This window comes from Cynocephalus volans, chromosome 1 (assembly GCF_027409185.1).
Source record: "Cynocephalus volans isolate mCynVol1 chromosome 1, mCynVol1.pri, whole genome shotgun sequence".
Classification (NCBI taxonomy): domain Eukaryota; kingdom Metazoa; phylum Chordata; class Mammalia; order Dermoptera; family Cynocephalidae; genus Cynocephalus; species Cynocephalus volans.
This window is the reverse complement of record NC_084460.1, coordinates 10,353,879-10,373,349: the sequence shown is the minus strand read 5'-3', so window position 1 is coordinate 10,373,349 and position 19,471 is coordinate 10,353,879. Positions and strand designations below refer to the sequence as shown.

At 39.6% G+C, this 19,471-nt stretch overlaps 1 protein-coding gene across 7 annotated transcripts in view; it reads left to right on the top strand.

Annotated features, from left to right (window-relative positions):
• DZANK1 (double zinc ribbon and ankyrin repeat domains 1) overlaps positions 1–19,471 on the top strand; it is an 85,824-nt gene that overhangs the window by 19,402 nt on the left and 46,951 nt on the right. For 6 of the 7 annotated variants that reach the window (XM_063098982.1, XM_063098973.1, XM_063098965.1 and 3 more), the window contains exons 7-9: positions 1,231–1,316; positions 6,613–6,730; positions 15,800–15,913. In XM_063098982.1, coding sequence (XP_062955052.1) covers positions 1,231–1,316; positions 6,613–6,730; positions 15,800–15,913 — 318 coding nt within the window. Of the gene's footprint in view, positions 1–1,230; positions 1,317–6,612; positions 6,731–8,114; positions 8,184–15,799; positions 15,914–19,471 lie in introns of all 7 variants that reach the window. The other variant, XM_063098947.1, reaches the window with a different exon arrangement.

Sequence of the window (19,471 nt, the reverse complement as noted above, 5' to 3'; positions counted from 1 at the left end):
GTCCCAGGATAGGCCATGCACTGCCCCGCCACTGTGCCTTTGCCAGTGGGTTTCCTCTACTTGGAATTCCCTTTGTCCTTCTGTCCCAGGCCCATCTCAGATGTTACCACCTCTGAGAAACCCTTCTCCCCTGGAACTAGTGAATGTGATTATTCCCTCCTCTAGATTCCCATGGGACTTGTATTAGTTCATTTTTTGTTGCTTATAACAGAATACCTGCACCTGGGTAATTTATAAGAACAGAGGTTTATTTGGCTTACGATTCTGGGACAGCTGCATCTGGCATCGACCTCAGGCTGCTTGTACTCAAGGCAGAAAACGGCAGTCCAGCGCAGGGGTACAAGCAGATCACATGGAGAGAGGAAGCAAGAGAAAGAGAGAGGGGAGGTACTAGGGTCCTTTAAACAACCAGCTCTTGCAGGAATAGAGTGAGAACTCACTCACTACCCCTCTTCCTTAGGGCATTAATCTATTCAAGAGAGATCCACCCCCGTAACCCAAACCTCTCCCAACATTGTCAAGTTGGGGATCAGATTTTGACATGAGTTTTGGAGAACACCACATCCAAACTCTATCAGAACTCAACACAAATGTGTTACCATACTGAACCCATAGTGTTTTATTTATTTATTTATTTTTTGGTGGCTGGCTGGTATGGGGATCTGAATCCTTGACCTTGATGATATAACACTGTTTCAGTTGTTTTGTATGTACACTAGTTCAGCACCTTGAGGGCAGGGACCATGTAATATTTATCTTTGTCCTCTTCCCTGCATCAAGCACAGTGTCTGGTACAAAGTGGAAGCTCAAATAAAAATGTATTGAAGTGAGTTAAATGTTTCTGGATAATATAATAGCAGGGAGTTGCTACACATGTTCTTACGGGTGGATCCTTTTAAGTTTCCTAGAGATAAAAAATTTGAGAAAAATAGATGCTAAATTACATTTTTAAATTCTAAAAATCTGGTCTGTAGGATAGTGAGTTCAGATATCTTTTATAGCAAACTCTTGTTTTTAATGATTATGAATAGCACTTATGTAATTTTTTAATGTTGGATACTAGAGTAATAATTACTTATGACCTTCCCCATCATGGTTTTAAAAAGACGAATGCTGGATATTATACAACAAACATTAAAATTAATTTTTCATAGAATTTTACTATATCATAGCCTTTACCATGTTATATTGACTGTGTATGTCTCTATATATCTATATTCTTAATTTTAGTCCCCTGGTTTTGCACGTATAACTGGCCAAAAGAGTTTAACAAGCACAGAGATCACGAGAATTCAAAGGGAGACAGACTTCCTCAAGTAAGTGTCACATTCTCTTTACTCTGTCTTAAATCCTACCAAGATACATTGTGGTCAAAGAGAATTTAAAGGTGGGACATAACAATGGTTTTGCCCTTCCCAACTTTTTAAATTAAATTTTGACAGCTTTTTAAAATGTATAAGTAATGTACAATAAACTGCATATATTTGAAGAATTCAGCTGATATGTGTATATAACCATGAAATTATCACCACGGTCACAAAAATGAACAAATGTATTCCCTCCGGACGTTTCCTACATTGTACCCTCTTGTAACCCTTCCCTTTCACTCCTTCCCATCCCCAGGGAACTGGTGACCTGTTTCTTGTCACAATAGCTTAGTTTGCATTCGACTGCACATGTAAATGGAATAATTCAGCATGTATTCTTTTTGTCAAGCTTCTTTCACTCAGCATAATTATTTTGAGATTCATCCATGTTGCTGCTTGTATTAAACATCTATTTCTTTTTATTGCTGAGTAGCATTCCATTGTATGGATACACCACAGTTTTGTCTATCCATTCATTATTGGGCATTGGTGTTATTTCCAGTTTTGGGCTATTAAAGGTAAAGTTGCTATGAACATTTGTACATAAGTCGTTGTACGCATATATGCTTTCATTTCCCTTGGGGTAAAAATACCTTGAAGTGGAATGACTGGGTCATATGACAGGTAGATGTATAGCTTTTTAAGAAACTTTCAAACTGTTTTCCAAAGAGATTGTGCCATTTTATATTCTCACCAGCAGTGTATGAGAATTCCAATTTCTCTACATCCTCACCCATGCTTTTACTTTTATTTTTGCTCATTCTAGTGAGATTGTAGTGATATCTCATTGTGGTTTTAATTTGCATTTCCCTAGTGACTAATGATGTTGCATCTTCTTTGGTAAAGTGTCTGTTCAAACTTTTTGCCCTTTTAAAGAAATTGAGTTATGTATCTCCTTATAGAAGATGTCCTCCTTTGTCAAATATATGTTCTGCAAATATTTTCTTCCAGTCTTTGACTTTTTATTTTCTTAACAGTAATTTTTGAAGTGCTGAAGTTTTTTATTCTTGTTTTTTTGTTTGTTTGTTTGTTTGGGTTTTTTTGGTGGCTGGCCAGTGGAGTGATGTGAACCCGTGACCTTGGTGTTATAACATTGCACTCTAACCAACTGAGCTAACCAGCTAAAGTTTTTTATTTTTGATGAAGTCCGATTTATTTCTCTTTCAAATTTCATTCTTAGTTTGTCATATTTAAGAAATCTTCCCCAAACCCAAGATATATTCCACTCACTAAGATTTTGTCCTATGTTCTCTTCTAGAAGTTATCTCTCATATTTAGGTCTATGATCTGTTTTTAGTTAACTTTTGTATATGGTGTGAAGTAAGGGTTGAGGGTCATATTTTTGCCTATGGATAGTCAGTTATTCCAGTGCAATTTTGTTTTAGTCTGTTTTGTGTTGCTATAACAGAAACACCTGAGACTGGGTAATTTATAAGGAAAAGAGGTTTATTTGGCTTATGATTCTGGGACAGCTGCTTCTGGCACGAGCCTCAGACTGCTTCTACTCATAGTGGAAAGTGGCAGGCAGCCAGCGGGTACAAGCAGATCACATGGCGAGAGGAAAGCAAGAGAGAGGAAGCAAGAGAGAGAGAGAAGGTGCCAGGGTCTTTTTAAGCAACGAGCTCTCATGGGAACTAATAGAGTGAGAACTCACTCATTAATCCCCCCTCCCCCAGGAAGAGCATTAATCCATTCATGAGGGATCCGCCCCCATGACTCAATCAGTTTCCAACACTGCCACATTGGAGATGAAATTTCCACGTGAGTTTTGGAGGGGATAATACATCCAAACTCCATGAAATTTCTTGAAAACATCTTTCATTGTTGATTAGTATTGGAATATTTGAAAATCAACTGATGATATTTGCGTGGGTCTAACCCTGGACTCTATTCTACTCCACTGATGTTTCTCTGTTTATTCACTACCACACTGGCTTGATTACTGTAGCTTTATAATATGTTTTAAAACCAAGTACTGTAAACTCTTCAGCTTTATTCTTCTTATTAAGGATGTTTTGGCTATTCTAGGCCCTTTATATTTTCAAATAAATTTTGAAATCAGCTTGTGAACTTTTGCTAAATGTCTATGGGGTATGATTGGGATTGCATTTAATTTGTATATCAATTAGGGGAGTACTAACAATATTGGGTCCTGAAAATCCATTAAAATGCTATATCTCACCATTTATTTACATGTTCTTTAATTTCATCAATATTGTGTAGTTTTCAAATCCTTTGTCAAATTTATCCTGTTGTAAATTGTATTGCTTCTAAAATTTCAATTTCTCACAAAAAAGGCAGATATACATGATTTCACATATATGAAGTGTCTAAAGTAATCAAACTCAGAAACAGAAAGTAGAATGTTAGTTGCCAGGTGCTGGGGGGAGGGGTAAACAGGGAGTTGTTGTTCATTGGTTACAGAGTTTCAGCCATGCAAGATGAAAAAGTTCTAGAGATCTTTCTACAACAGTGTGCATATAGTTAACAATACTGTAATGCACACTTATTACTAAGAGGATAAATTTATGTTATATATATATATTTGCCACAATAAAAATTTTCAATTTCTGATTATTTATTACTAGAATATAAAATACAATTGATTTTTGTATAGTGGTTTTATATCCTGCAGCCTTACTAAATTCACTTATTCTATTAGCATTTTTATAGATTCCAAAGGATTGTCTACGTAGGTGATCAGGTTGCCTGCAAATAAAGACAATTGTTTTATTTCCTTTCCAATATGGATCCCTTTTCATTTTTTTTCTTAACTTGTTGCACCTCTAGCATAATTTTGAACAGAAGTGGTAAGAAGTAGTAAGAGTGGTGATGAGTTGTCTTATTCTTGAACCTAGAGGGAGAGCGTTTGTCTTTGTAGGTTTTTTCTCAATGATCTTTATCAGGTTGAAGAAATTTTCTCCTATTCCTCATTAGCTGAGAGTTTTCTTTTTAAAAATCAGGAATAGATGTTGGATTTTGCCCCCAAATTTTCTTATCTATTGAGAGGATCATATAGTTTTTCTTTTTCTGTTCATGGGGTAAATGACAATGATTGATTTTCAAATGTTAAACCAACCTTGCATTCCTGAGATATACCCACTTGAAGTATTATCTATTTTATGCATTTCTAAGTTTGGTTTGCTAGGAGGTTTTTGGTTTTGGTTTTGTTTTGGCAACTGGCTGGTATGGGGATCTGAATCCTTGACCTTGGTGTTATAAACACCATGCTCTAACCAACCGAACTCACTAGACAGCCCTATTAAAAGGTTTTTGAGATTTTTTTTTTTTAACATGCATGTACATCAGGGATATTGGGGGATTTTCTTTCCTTGTGAATGTCTTTGTCTGGCTTTAGTATCAGGATAACTTTGGCTTCACAGAATCAGTTGGAAAGTATTCTCTCTCCTTCAATTTTCTGAAAGAATTTTTATAAAATTGGTATTATTTCTTCCTTACATGTTTTGGTAGAATTCACCAGTGAAATCATTGGAATCTGGAGTTTTCTTTCAGGAAGATTTTTAACTACACATTCAATTTCTTGAATAGATATGTTATTTCAGATTTATCTATATCTTTGGGAGTAAATTCTGGGTTTCATTTGCTCTTCTTCTTTTAGTTTCTTTAATGTGAAAGATGAAGTCATTGATTTGAAACCTTTCTTTTTTTCTAATATAGGCATTTAGAACTATTTCCTTTCCCCCTGAATAATGCTTTACTTGCAGCCCAAAATTTTTTATATGTAGTGTTTTCATTTTCATTCTGCTAGGATGAGAATCTCAATTAGGTTAAGTTAGTTGATAGTATTGTTTAAGTCTTCTCTATTGATTAGTGTTTGTATGAGGTGTGTGTATATATACACACACATACATATATATTATTTATTTATTTATTTTACATCCCTTTACTTTTAATTTATTTTTGTCTCTATTAAACTTAAGTTTTTTTTAAAGCAGCATAGAGTTAGGTCTTGCTTTTTAAAAAATTATATCTGATAATCTCTGCATTTTAACTGCAGTAGTTAGAGTATATAAAGAGCATTCTAAATGATCCTACATTACATATGAATGTTTCCACCTTGGCTGGTGTGAGCATGAACTTCCAAGCCCTGTGTGAGTCCTGAGGATTGTTTCTTCTGATCCCCTTTGACCTTGAGTAGTTTCTTCCATTACATGCACTGATCAGTAGTATATGTTTGAAGACTTGAGGATGACCCTCTTCAAAGTTCTTAAGCTCTCTCTATAGCTCTTCTCCAGTATTCTCTCCTAAAAACTCTAGTTGCCTAGACCTTCTCAGACTCCCAGCTCTATACTTTCAGTTCAGATAAGAGCAGTGAGACAGGTTACTCCGTGGACTGTTGAGCAAACTTCATGAGCTTTGGGACTAGAAAGGAGGAAACCAGTTGCTCTGGGGGTGGGCCCAGACAGGAGACATGGTGAAACCTTGGTAGCATGGACCAATGAGAAAGGACTGAATAGGATAAAGAATGTGGGAAGTGAACTCAACTGTAATGGCTGGTAATTGTTGGGACGCCATGGTGGAGACTGGTGCAGGCAACCAGGCAATCCCTCTGCACGGTATCCAAGCATCATAGTTGCTGAGGAGCAGTTCAGATCAGTAGGTGACAGGATGAGGGACCCTTCCTGGAAACACATAGCAGAAGTAGTGTATTCACAGGGCAGCCTAATTCCAAGAATCCTTTCACTGAAAGATGGGATCCAGCTGCCCAAGAAAAGGAGTCAGCGATTTCTGGGCCAGGGCCTCAGGACTCTAATAAGATGGGCAAAGAGAAAGGCAGGTCTTGACTCACAGTGACCCTCCAAAGTGCCAAGCAAGCAGACCAGTCACTCAGACTGGTCTCAGTGGTCAGGTAGGAAGTCAGAAAAGTGCAATGTAAATATTACTGGAATTACCAGGGCTTACCCTCATACATGCCAAATCCAGTATGATAGGACAAGCCAGAGCCGCACTAAAAAGGGGCCAAGGCTACTGATAAACTTCCTGCCACTGTCAGGAAGTGAGATGGACCTGGCCTTCAGGTAAAGAGCTCCAGAGGTTCCAGCTGTGAGGTCACTTTGTAATCACATGACCTAGAGAAGCAGCTCCTATCTTGAACTAGCCATTGAGAGTGGTCTGCTTGTGTTTTGTTTTGTTTTGAAAACCACTGGAACACTTTTAGATTTTTACCAGTCTTTTTAATGTGGACTATCAGAACATAGCCGACCAGACACCTGTTTTGTTGTAGGTGTGCCCACTGCCTTGCCCGCCGCCCATCTGATCCCTTTGCTCGCTTCTGTCAAGAATGTGGCTCTCCTGTCCCACCTATACTTGGCTGTCGTCTCCCACCCCCGGAAGGAGCTCAGGTGAGCAGCAGAACTCTTAAAAACATCTTTCATTTGGTTTATCTGACCTTTATTTGCAGCAGTAACACAGTGAACCACAAACAAATTCTTGTTGAAAGAATAACTGGCTGATTAGTCTCTTATTATCCAGATTTGTACTTAAGAATAGGAAAAACTCTTTGTAGTGTTGTTTCTTTTGAGTGGCCTTGCAGAAGCACAGGATCAGAAAGAGGTTGAGTTCTTATTGTTTTAATGAGGCATGCATGGATAAATAAATGTTTCCTACCTACTTGATATTTTCGCTCATAACCTGGGCATAATAAGGAAATATATTCTAGAAATAAATGGAGAAGTACGAATTACTTTATATATATGTATATCTATATATATCCATAAGATACATCCTTCTGTCCAAAGAAGCTATAGATTGATCAGTATATTTAAATTTAAAAGCTTTGGTTAATTGATACTGTCCTATCACTAATTTTGTAGTTAATTAGAAGACATACTTCGCTTGCTAAAAATCAAAAACTTCACCAAAATGTGTTTGCCTTTTAAACACTTGATATTTTGGATTTTTTTTAGATTAGGGTTTACAAAATGAAATAAAGGGATCTGTGTTCTTGAGTGAAAAATGACCATCTTTAAAAATATAGTCGTTCAAAGTCCAGAGTTTTAGAATTGGGTTATGCCCTCAAGCAAGAGGTCAGGTACTATATGGATGTCTTTTTAAGTCTTCTTCATATTTATTACTCAAGATTGTTGTAGAAATTAATTTAATTTGCTTCTATGATATATTTTGAACTCCTTGAAGAATACAGTGCAGAAAGTAAAATATGAACAAGTCCCATTGGTTTGAATTTTCCCTGTTTGTGTTAGTTCATGCAATGTCAGAATATTTTCTGCTTACCTGGAATCAGATTTTCAGAACTTATTTTGTTTTTACCGGGAGAAAATGTTATCAGAGATTATAAATATTTAAAATGATGAACTTTAAAACATTTATATTGTCTCCCAAATTGTATTTATATTAGTACAATAATAGGCTATATGGTATAAGTAGCTTTGTATTTTAAACTAACCACCATTTATTGAATACTTACTGTGTCCTACTCTCAGCTGGGCTTCTGGGTTCAAAGGGGCAGGATCCTACTTCTAGACCCAAGACACTAAGAGTGTCAGTAGAGAGATGCAGAGGTGTGCCTCTCAGTTCCAAATTCATCCTTCATTGCCCTGCCTTGTGGTAACAGAGCTGCTCCCTTTAAGCATTTCTCTTTTGCCAGCTGGCTTGAAGTTAATTTTTGTTAGCAGAGGGACACTGCTGTTGGAGGGACACTGAAGAGAATGGGCTTCCCTTATCCTGGTTCTGATATGCTTTACTCTCTTTTTGCTCCTTTTTGCTCAGCTAACCTGCAGGACACCCAGTTGTGCTGAAGTCTGTGAATTTCAGTGGTATCCCATGGACAACTTCTTAGTGAGTTCCACTGGTACCCTAGCCAGCTTCCCAGATAGTCACCCAGGCAGCCTAGTGGGCAACTTCACAGCAAGTTTCAGCAGTGTGCCTGTATGTAGCTTCCTAGCATGTTCTGCCAGCTTCCCAGAGGGAGAGATCCTAATGAGTTTCACTGGACCCCAGTGGACAGCTTTTTGCTTGCCAGCTGCAATGTGTGTCACCTCAGTGAACTTCTCCACTGTCCATTGGGTGACAGCCACACCCAACTCAAAGAAGTCTGATTTCAGCCTTGGGGTTAGGGCGAAATAAGTGCTTCTTCCAAATTTGATCCTCCTTAGGTTCTCTGCCTCGGCCACAGGGGTAGTGGCTCCTCCCTGCGTTTGGTATTCCTGCACTATGTAGAGTCTGCTTTACCTGTTAGGTAATCCCCTGTTACCAGTTAACAATTACATTAAACTTTCCATTTAATTCAAATTTAATTTAATTTAATTCAAATTACTGTGTGGTTTCTGTCTCTGGACTGGACTCTGACTGATACAGAATTGGTACTAGGCTAGTGGGAATTGGGAATCTGGTAATCCATAGCCTGAACTGGCATCGCAATTAATCAAGCTATCACCTGTGGCTGTTTGTGAGGAAGTGCCACCTGAAGCAAGTAGCCAGATGGCCAAATAGCTCTGCACTTGACTGCTATGGCAGTAATGATGACTACAAGGACTGTGGTGGGGGATGTATTCTTCTGGGTCCATGGGAGCATTTGCAGAAAGAAAATGACAAGCTTAGGACCTTTAAGTCATAGTCAGGGAACTGGAGAGCTCCCATGACGGCCCTAAAAGAATCTATTTCTTGTAGCTCCAGGGTTATATTGATGAAGATCAAACAAAAAATTTGATTTTTTTTGTTGATGAGTTACAACATCAGCTGAATTTACCTTATCACGAAATCTCTTGTGAAAGTTAGGGAATTAATTGGGGGAAGAATGGGATCCTGAAAGGTGGATGGAGATGTCAGGTTGGACCCAGATGAAACTGACAACCTTGAACACTTGTCACTTTGAGCCTCCTTGCCAATGGATGTATCTTGCCCTCCTGTCTGAAGATACTAGCCTTACTTTGCTTAAAATCTTTATAACTTCACCTGGGCTGTTGCCTTTAAAGGGGATGTTTATTCTCCTCAAAACCTATCACAACCAGTGCTAGGGTCCCATCCCAGCATGCTGTAGGATGACAGGTGCACACTATGATCCGGGAAGAAATAGCATACACACAAAAAGAATAAGATTTTGCTAATATATATTGGCAAAATATTGGGGAGTAGGTGTGGGAGTAGATTTTAAATGACAATATAACACTAAATTAGGCCAAACTCATGTGTACAGCTTCTAGAGATTCTGGATCTAATGTGTTGGTTAATGCAGCTGAAGTGGCTCTAGCAGCTTGCTTGTTTGGCTGACTAAAACTTGGACTCAATAGTGGCCTATGTTTAATGACATTGAGATACCAGAACTTCCCCTGCGGTATTAGTTTGCTAGGGCTGCCATAACAAAGTAACACAGGTGGTTTAACAGAAATTTATTTTCTCACAGTTCTGCAGGCTGCAAGTTCAAGATCAAGCTGCCAGTATGATTGGTTTTTCCTGAGGCCTCTCTCCTTAGCTTGCAGACAGCCACCTTCCCACTGTGTCCTCACATAGCCTTTTCTCTGTGTACACACATCCCTGGTGTCTCTCCCTCTCCTTATAAGGACACCAGGCATATTGGATCAGGGCCCCACCCTTAAGACCTCATTTAAACTTAGTTACTTCTTTAAAGGCTCTATTTCCAAATAGAGTTAGTTATATTAGGAGTTATGGGAGTTAGGGCTTCAACATAGGAATTTGGGGGTGGGGGGAGACACAGTTCAGTCCATAACATCAGCATCATGTGGAGGAGGGAATCCAAAGACTTAGGAAAATATGAATTTTGGAGTGGGTTTATCATGTGTGTCTTGTACCCCCCAATCTCACCTGTTTCACAAAAAGGACGAGAAGACACTTCCTTCAGTAAGGTATTGAGGAATGAGTTAGTGAGAAGAGCACCTGCATCCTTAAAATATTCTGTGGTTGCTTTCCTTTGTTGTAGGCCAGATATGATCATGTGGGATGCTGCCATTTAGATGGGCTCCTGATCTCAGTGGGGCTAATGGGATCCCAGAGTAGCTGAAGTCAAGTGGCAGCACTTAACTGCCAAAGACAAGGACAGCAGTGATGTTTTAGTAATTAGAATCTGATCATGGTGTTCCTAGGAATGAAATAGATGGGCAGCCTACTAGTGTATTGCTTGGTTTGTGTAACTGAAAAAACACTAAATCTTATAACTAAAAACTGACTTGAGTCATTATTTTGGAGCACCCAAGTTTCTCACCCAGTTTCCAGACATAAGTCAATTTACAAATCCCGAGTCGCTTGATTGAAGGGGAGACTGGTCTCCTTAGGGAAGGACCCTTAGCTTTGCAAGTACCTATCATAAATATTCCTCAAAGCCTTTCCCAAAGGGACCTGTTGCTTTCAGTAGAGTGACTGTGCATTGGAGAAAGGGAAATGCCCAAACCTTTGGGAGATTGCTAGATAGGGATCTGAATCCATGCTAATTTTTGGAGATCCGAAACACCACTGTGGTCACCCAGTAAAAGCTGGGACTTTAGGTGTTCATGTGGAGTCTTCTTACCTCAAGTCTGACTCCTAGTTTTTGCTTCATGTATTTTGGGAGGTTTGTTACGTTTATGCTATGGTATAAATGTTTCTCTCCCCACAAAATTCATATGTTAAAATAATAACCCCCAAGGTTGATAGTGTTAGGAGGTGGGGCTTTTGGGAGGTAATTAGGTCATGATGGTAGACCCCTTATGAATGGGATTAGTGCCCTTACAAAAGAGGCCCAAGGGAGCTTGTTTGCCCTTCCACCATGGGAGGACACTGCAAGAAGGTGCAGAGAATGAACCCTCACTAGACACCAAATTTGCTGGCACCCTAATCTTGGACTTCCCAGCCTCTAAAACTGTGAGAAACAAATTTCTGTTGTTCCTAAGCTACCCAGTTTATTTTTGTTTTAGCAGACTGAATGGACAAAAAGAGTTTATGTGCATTTATAATTGCTATATATTCCTGATATATTGACCTTTTTATCATCACAGAACATCTCTCTTTGTCTCTAGTAATATTGCTTATCTTAAGTCCTTTATTCTCTGATATTTATTTATATAGCCACTCAGCTCCCTATGGTTACTTTACACCGTATATCTTTTTCAGTACTTTTACTTTCAACCTATTTGTGTCTTTTAATCTAAGGTGTGTTTGCAGTAGGCAGCATGATTGGTCTAGGTTTTTTTATCCATTCTGACAATCTTTGCCTTTTGAGTGTGGTGTTTAGTCTGTTCCCATTTAACGTCATTATTGATGTGTTTAGATTTACATATGCTATTTTGCTGTTTGTTTTCTATTTGTATCATATCTTTTTTGTTTCTGTTCCTCCTTTACTGCTTTTTTGTGTGTGCTGAGTTATTTTTAGTGTGCCATCTTATTTCTTCTGTTTATTTTTTTATACTTAAAGTTATCTGGTGCTCTAGGGATTACAGTATGGACCTTCATTTATCATAGTCTATTTCAGAATAATTTAACTTAATTCTAGTAAAATACAGAAATTTTGCTCCAATGTATCTCTTTTTCTTCTCCCTTTCTTTATCTTTTATGTAATATGTACTACTTTTATGTAATGTATATTACCATATATAATACATGTATGTTTGTTATACACTGAAAAATGCATTATATAATCTTATGTCATTTTTAAAAGATGAGAAAAAATGTCTGTGGAATCATGTTTATCCACATATTTGTTATCTATTCCTGTGAACTTAGGTTATCATCTAGTGTTACTTCCTTTCAGCCTGAAGGACTTCCTTTAGCATTTTTCATAAGACGTGTCTGCTAGCATTTTCTCTGTCTTTGTATATCTGAGAATTTTTAAAAATTTTTATTTTATTAATTGAAATTTGAATTTAAATAGCCCCATATGCCTAATGGCTACTCTATTTAAGAGCAGCACTCTACAGAGAACAAATTTTATTTATTTATTATGATTTTTTTTTCACATTCTAAGATGTTGTAGAGCAGTCGGAGTGGAGGCAGAGAGGGAAAGGAGGAGAGGGATAGGGCGGGAGGACGAGGAAGGGGGGAGGGGAGCGTGGTTGAGGCCCATGGCACCCCCCTCATATTGGCAGAGGAGTCCGGAGAGCTTCTGGTGGCAGCTCAGTCATGGCTGGACTGAATGCGGATGTCAGGGTGGGAGGGCTAAGGCCCTCAGCATCCCCATCTCCGGTTCAGGAGCCCAGGATGCTTCCAGCAGTGGCCTGATGGTCATCGCTGGGCTGGATGCAGACGTCAGGAGGGCGTGGCTGAGGCACTGGGCCACCTCCCAACACAGCTTGGGACCCTGGAGCACTTGTGGTAGCTTCTTGGTAGTCATTGCTGGGATGGATGCAGATGTTGGGGGTGTGTGGCTGAAGCTGTCGGCCCTCTCCTAACCCCTTCTTCGGAGCCTGGGGGGCTTCCAGTCCTTCTAGGTTTTATAAGTGTTCTTTGGTGGTATTAGGCCTTTATTGGTTAATATCAGAAGTTTGTCTCCGATCTGTGGGTTTTTTGTTTTTTCTTTCAGTTCTGTGTTGGATTATTTGCCATTCCTACCACTTGAACTCTGCACTGGAACTAATTTCTTGTTCTTTGCTTACTTCTAAAATGGGGGAACTTCCTGTGGGGACCAGCACCTGAGCCCTGAGGTTGTGCTAAATTGCTGCTTTGCTGCAATTCTCTGGGGAAGGCTTTTTATGCAGCGCAGGTTTTAATTATTGACCTTGTGAGCACTTCTGGGTCTTGTGAGGTCTGGTACACCTGGATTGTGTGGAAACTCTGGTCTGGGCTTGAGTCTTTTCATCAAACTGCACCCCCTGCAGATCTGTACTCCTGACCAGTCTCCACTGAGTGGTCCTGTGCTGATTGGAGGGTAGATCAGCTGTCCATGCTGTGCTCCATTGTTCCCCCAGTGGGTTTGTCTCCCCCATCGCCTATACTCCAGACACTTCCCATGGGATGGGCCATGTGCTGGTCCTTTGCAATGACTCACTGGCCTTTGGGTGGCTCCTTTTTTCAGTTGTCTGTGGCCCCTCACTCCTATAGGGGTCCACGGGAACCCTGTTAGTGGCCTTGCTGGCCTGGGGGCCACCAAGGCCCTTTTCTCCCCTGCTGCCTCCAAGCAACTTCATACGAAGGGCACAGCTGTGGCTTTTTCCAGCTTTTGATTCATGTGCTCACCAGATCCAGTCTTGAAGTGGCTGGGGCTGGAAACAGTGGAAATGGTCCTTTCTCTCTCTCATCATGGCTTCTCCTGCCTTCATGAGCTCCGTAGGTCTCTCCTCCTCTTTCCCTGAGCTCTTGTGGCCCAAGTTGGCAGTCGTTGCTTTTTAATAGGTGTAAATTGGTTGATTGTGGGAAAGGGTGATGCTGGGTACCATCTATTCCACCATATTGATTGGAAGTCTACCTCCATTTTTGAAAGATAGTTTTGCTGGATATAGAATTCTTGTTTGGCAATTATTTTTTCTTTTAGCCCTTTAAATATGTCATTCTACCACCTTCTGGCCTCCATTGTTTTTTGATGTACATGATAAGTAGTTTTTTCTCTCGCTACTTTCAAGATTTTCTCTTTGTCTTAGATATTTGACAGTTTGATTATAAGGTGTTTAAGTCTGCATCTCTTTGTGTATATCTTTCTTGGGATTGTTTGATCTTGTTGGATCTGTAGGTTAATGTTTTTCTTCCAGTGTGTGAAGTTTTCAGTCATTATTTCTTCAGATTCTTTTTCTGCCTCTTTCTTTCTCTTTTCTCCTTCTGGAACTCCCACTACATAGATATTGGTATGCTTGATGTTGCCCCATAGGTCTTTGATGATCTGTTTATTTTCTGCAATCTTTTTCTCTCTGTTCTTCAGATTGGATAGTTTCTATTGAACTGTATTCAAGTTCACCAGTTCTTCTGTCATCTATGATTGGCTGTTGAATCCCTCTGGAGATTCTTTTAATTTCAGTTATTTTGCTTTTCAACTGCAGATTTTTATTTAGTTCTTTTATGATTTCTGTCTCTTTGTTGAGATTCCCTATTTGTCAGCTCACTGTTGTCATACTTTTTAATTTTTTAAAACATTATTTCCTTTAGGTCATTGAACATTTTTATAAGAGCTCTTTTGAAATCTTTGTCTGCTAAATTCAACATATGAAGACACTTGGAGACAATTTCTGTTGATTTCCCCCCCCCACCCCCACGTTTGGGTCACAATTTCTTGTTTTTTTTTTTTTGCATGTTTCATAATTTTTTTCTCGAATGCTGGGCATTTTAGATAACATGAAGTACTTCAAAAAGTTTGTGGAAAAACAATATTAAAAGATAATGCAAATCTTTCCATGAATTTTTTGAAGACCACTTGTATGTTGTTGTAACTCTGGATTCTAACTTTTTCTCCTCAGGGTTGTTATTTTGGTTTTTTTGTTTATTTGGATTAAATCTTTAATGTATATTTCCCTTGCCATGTGTGGGCACTGATGTCAGGGTTTTGTGGCTATTGTTGTCCCTCGGTTTGCTTTTATTTTTAAGCCTGGAGTTACCCCTGGGTCTGCATATCTTAGTGTTCAACTGAAAATTGGCCCAAAATTATACATATCAGCATCTCGAGCCAGTAAGGCTTCCACTTCTCTGGTGGATCTATGTATGGGCTGGGTAGCACATTTAAACTGCAGGCTGTTTTTAAGTCTGCCCCAGCTTTTACTCTGTGCTGAGCTCTCTTGCATCTCCATGTGCTGCCTCCATCAACCAGGGATATGTGGGTGGCTTGGGCCCACCCTGGTTTATGTTGCACATATACATAGCTTCCAGTCAATAAGCAAATGTGATGAGCTTATCAAGTTCCTTTATTTGAATTACCTCCTAGAACTCCCTGTTAAATCTTTGGCCAGTTTGCTGGTCCATTGATTACTCCAAACAAGAGCATAATCTTAGGCTAGTTGAGCCACCAGTCCTCCCTGTTTGCTTCCTGCTAAGTTCAACACTTTAACAGTGCTCCAAGTCAAGTGAGCCCTGTCCATCAGCAGCCACAAAACTGCTGATTTTCGCAGCCTGCCTGGCCCTGGTGGAGCTACCACACAGATAGAGCTGGTGGAGTGGGGAACAGCCTCTGCAAGAACCCCATGGACTCTTAGTGCTCTTCCCTGAAGTTCAGTCATTTGTTGTCTGCCTTTGGTCGACTTGCAGAGTGCTGAAGAGGTTGATTTTTGACATCTTTATCTGACTTTATAATTGCTTTTTGGGGAGTCGATTTACTGACCTCCTCACTTCATCATGCAGTAAGTGAACTTCCTATGGATAGTTTTCTCTTTATTTAACACCTCTTTTTCCTACAATAAATATATTTTTACTCTTAACAGGAATAAAGTGATAATAAAGGTAATTATCTTAAAAGTTGTTTTACACAAGCAAAGTGAGCCTTATATTCTAAGATCCACTCATACCTTCCGTTTTCACGTTCTAAGATAGATGTGGCCTTTTCCTTTGTGCAGATGGGCTTGTGTGCAGAATGTGGAAGCATGGTACCCATGAACACTCCCATCTGTGTGGTGTGTGAGGCTCCTCTCGCTCCACAGCTGCAGCCGCAGGCCAGCCTCCACTTGAAGGTAATGAGATGTGATTCTGTAAAAACATAAATGAAAGATGTGTAATGTTCAAACATTACTTCCTATGTACTTCATTCTGTTTTTTCCCACCAACTAAAGAAAGACACATAGTTATTCAAACATTACTTCCTATGTATTTCTTCAGCTGATCGAAGAGGCTAACAATTGATAAGCTAACATTTGTGAACAAAATCCATTCTACTTTTTGGGACGGCGTGCTGCCCAAGAGTTTAACTTGCCAACAGGATCTGTAAAGTTAAGAGAAATATGCAGGAATGTATTACCTGAACTTGGATTTGGAGGATAAATTGCACTACAGCTAACTTAGACAATTTTTTTTACTTCATATATTTCAACTTCAATATTGCAATTAATACTGACTTATAATCTTGTCGTTAAAGTGGCTTCATGGTTTTGTTTGCCTTATTTGATTATGGATCCCTATTATGTAGAAAAAGAATGATTAGAACACGTGTAAGAAAAGTTATGTATCATTGCATACATTCCAAAAAGTTTGCTAGACAAATGATATCATACTGTGAAGAAATTTTTGGTAGAGTCATTGAACATACAACTAACTGTATGTTTTCTCCATTTTTCAATTTACAGTCCCATTGACCTCTTTAATCCCAAATAAAGGTCACTAGAGGATAAAAAAAATTTAATAAAGGAAATATTGGGGATAAAAAAGCAAGAATTTTTAGCAATAAGGGAAATGCATGGATTTAATGTACAATTCAAACTGTAACATTCCTAAAATGGCCTTGTGGATTCTATGTGGGCAAAATGTGTTGAGAGAAAAGATAACTCCACTTTTTCTTCCACCTGCAAGCTCCCTTCCCTGTGAAAAGTTCAAAAGTGTCCCAGGTTGTTGTAAGCCTTCAGAAATGAGATTTTTGAAGAACTGGCTGGGCCAAAATCAGGTAGATGAAAATTTGCTAATCTTTCTGTTAGATGACTATTTTCAATCTTAAGAAACTTTAAAAGCTACCATAGAAAGCCACCATACAGCCCTGGAAGCCTCTCTCCAGACTTCTTATTCTGAGAGACAGAGAAATCAACTTCTCTCTTGTTTAAGCCACTGTTATTTTGGTTGTTCCATCAATCACAACAGAACCTATTCTTATTAATACATCTTTTTTTTTAAAGATGACCAGTAAGGGGATCTTAACCCTTGACTTGGTGTCATCAGCACCACGCTCTCCCAAGTGAGCAACCGGCCATCCCTATGTGGGATCCGAACCCGTGGCCTTGGTGTTATCAGCACCGCACTCTCCCAAGTGAGCCATGGGCCGGCCCATTATTAATACATTTTCTCTGGGTGTTTGAAGATAATATCATTTTGAACTCTTTGGACTATACAGAACAGAAGGAATAGGGGTGTTAGTTATGACTGAAATTCAAGATCTATCATGTCATCTTTTGTATTTGAAACCTAGAGTTTTTCCCATTTTGTAGGAAGGCAGAGAGATACAAAGATATAAGTAAGTAATTTTTCTTTTCAGTTTGTTACCTATCACACACACACACACGTGTGTGTGTGTGAGTGTATATATATCTATTTATTTATTTATTTGCAGCTGGCCAGTACAGGGACTGAACCCTAGACCTTCCTTGGTGTTACCAACACCACGCCCAAACCAACTGAGCTAACTGGACAGCCCTGTTGTAAATCCTATATTGAGGATAAACTTCTGTAGTGATTATTAGCTTTAACACTAGGACTGTCCCCTTTTTCAAAGGGCAATTTTTATGAGAGAAGAATGGTCACTTGCAACTAATTTCTACTCCATTGATGGGCCAAGGTTAGACCAAATACCTATAATGAGGAAACCAACTAAGAATTCAAAGATGAAATTTAGAAAATTAAGCCCACTCGACTTCCTTTTTTTTCCCCCTCTGGCTGGCCAGTATGGAGATCTGAACCCTTGACTTGGTGTTACCAACACTGTGCTCTAACCAAAGCCCTGCTTGACCGCTGATGTTGTTTTCAAAGGAAGATATGGACTTTGAAATTATTGTAATTATAAACAAGCTTCACATTAGCTAAGTATTCCTGGAATTTGGTACAGCTTCCATAAAGGGCTCTTAAGCATTAATTTCCCCAAGATAATAGGAAATAATGATTTGGGGGTATCATCTTTACTATTTTTTCCAGAAGTGAGAATCTCATGATTATTTCTATTGGCCCTATGTTTTTCCCTAATGTTTTGTTTGTTTTAGCATTGCATTTTTATGATTTACTAAAAGACATACCTTCAACAAATGTATGTCTTATAAAGCACTTAATTGTGTCTCTTTCACCAAAACATTTGAATCACTCTCGGCATGCCCCCTTCTTCTCTTTTTTGGTTGGAAACAACCATATACACAGTATATTCTGCACTTAAGAATTTTTGGAAGAAGTCTAAACTCCCAGCAATGCCAAGATGGCATAGGAAGTGGTGTGAGCCTGAGGAAGTCGCTTGGACACCTGCTTTAGGGTTCCTTGAACAGGGAAGATTAGGGGAAGGGATCTGAGGAAGGAGTGAGGTCTCTAGGCCAGACGTCCAGTGGTCACATGGCTCTCGGGCCCTGCCCCAGACACCTGACATCTGTCACCATGGTGTGGCGATGAATCTTCCCTTAGATTCACCTAGTTTCTCCGGGTTCTGCCCTGCACGTCTACTGTAAGCCCTCAGTTGCTTAGGGGCTTCCTTGGGATGTGTTTTGATTTGACTTTTCCCCAGAATGTTGATTCCTGGGCCACTCTGGAAGGCTCTGTGCACCGCATTCCACAGGCTCTTACCCCTGGACTCACTGCCCCTCGCCTGGATCCAGTGACCTGGGCCCCTGCTTGCCTTGGTGGTGGTGGCAGTGGTGGTGCACAGAGGAGGAATTCATAGGGACGGCTTCAAAGAGGAGGTGTCATCTGAACAGACACCGAGGGAGGCAAAAGCATTTGTCAGTTGAAAAAGGGGTGGGTCAAGAAGTGGCTGATGTGTATATGTTTATGGGAGATCTGGGGGGACAGGTTGTTACAGGCAGATACGTAGAGACTGGAATCTGCAGAGTATGCCTCAAAACTTTGCAAGCAGTTTGGTTTTGCTGAACTGCAGCAATGCCGGGGGTTCTGTGGATTGTGGGAGATGGTGCATTCTCTACCATACTTAGTAGTTCAGATTTTTCCCTGCGGGCCCTGAAGTGTTGAAAGCAGGGACAGATTTTAATCAGATTTTATTTGTAGAGAGATTCCTATCACCATAACCTCTGATCTTGGAAGAAAATGCCTCTTTTTTATGGCCAGACAATAAGTATTGCTGCTTCTACTCACAGAGGACACCTATTTGTAAACCCTGGCCTGACAGTCTTCCTCCCAGAGATTTCCCAGATGTTACAAGGGCAACAGGTTTTTAGATAACATTCTCACCCAGACAGCCACCTCTGAGGTTGGTGGGAATACCTGTGTAAACTGCTCACAGAAGCCAACAAGCCTTACCTCCCCCTGTTGACAGTCCCCTCCCCTTTGTGTGTTGGTCTCCAGCTAACTCCACGTAGTGCATGAATGCCATCTGTCCT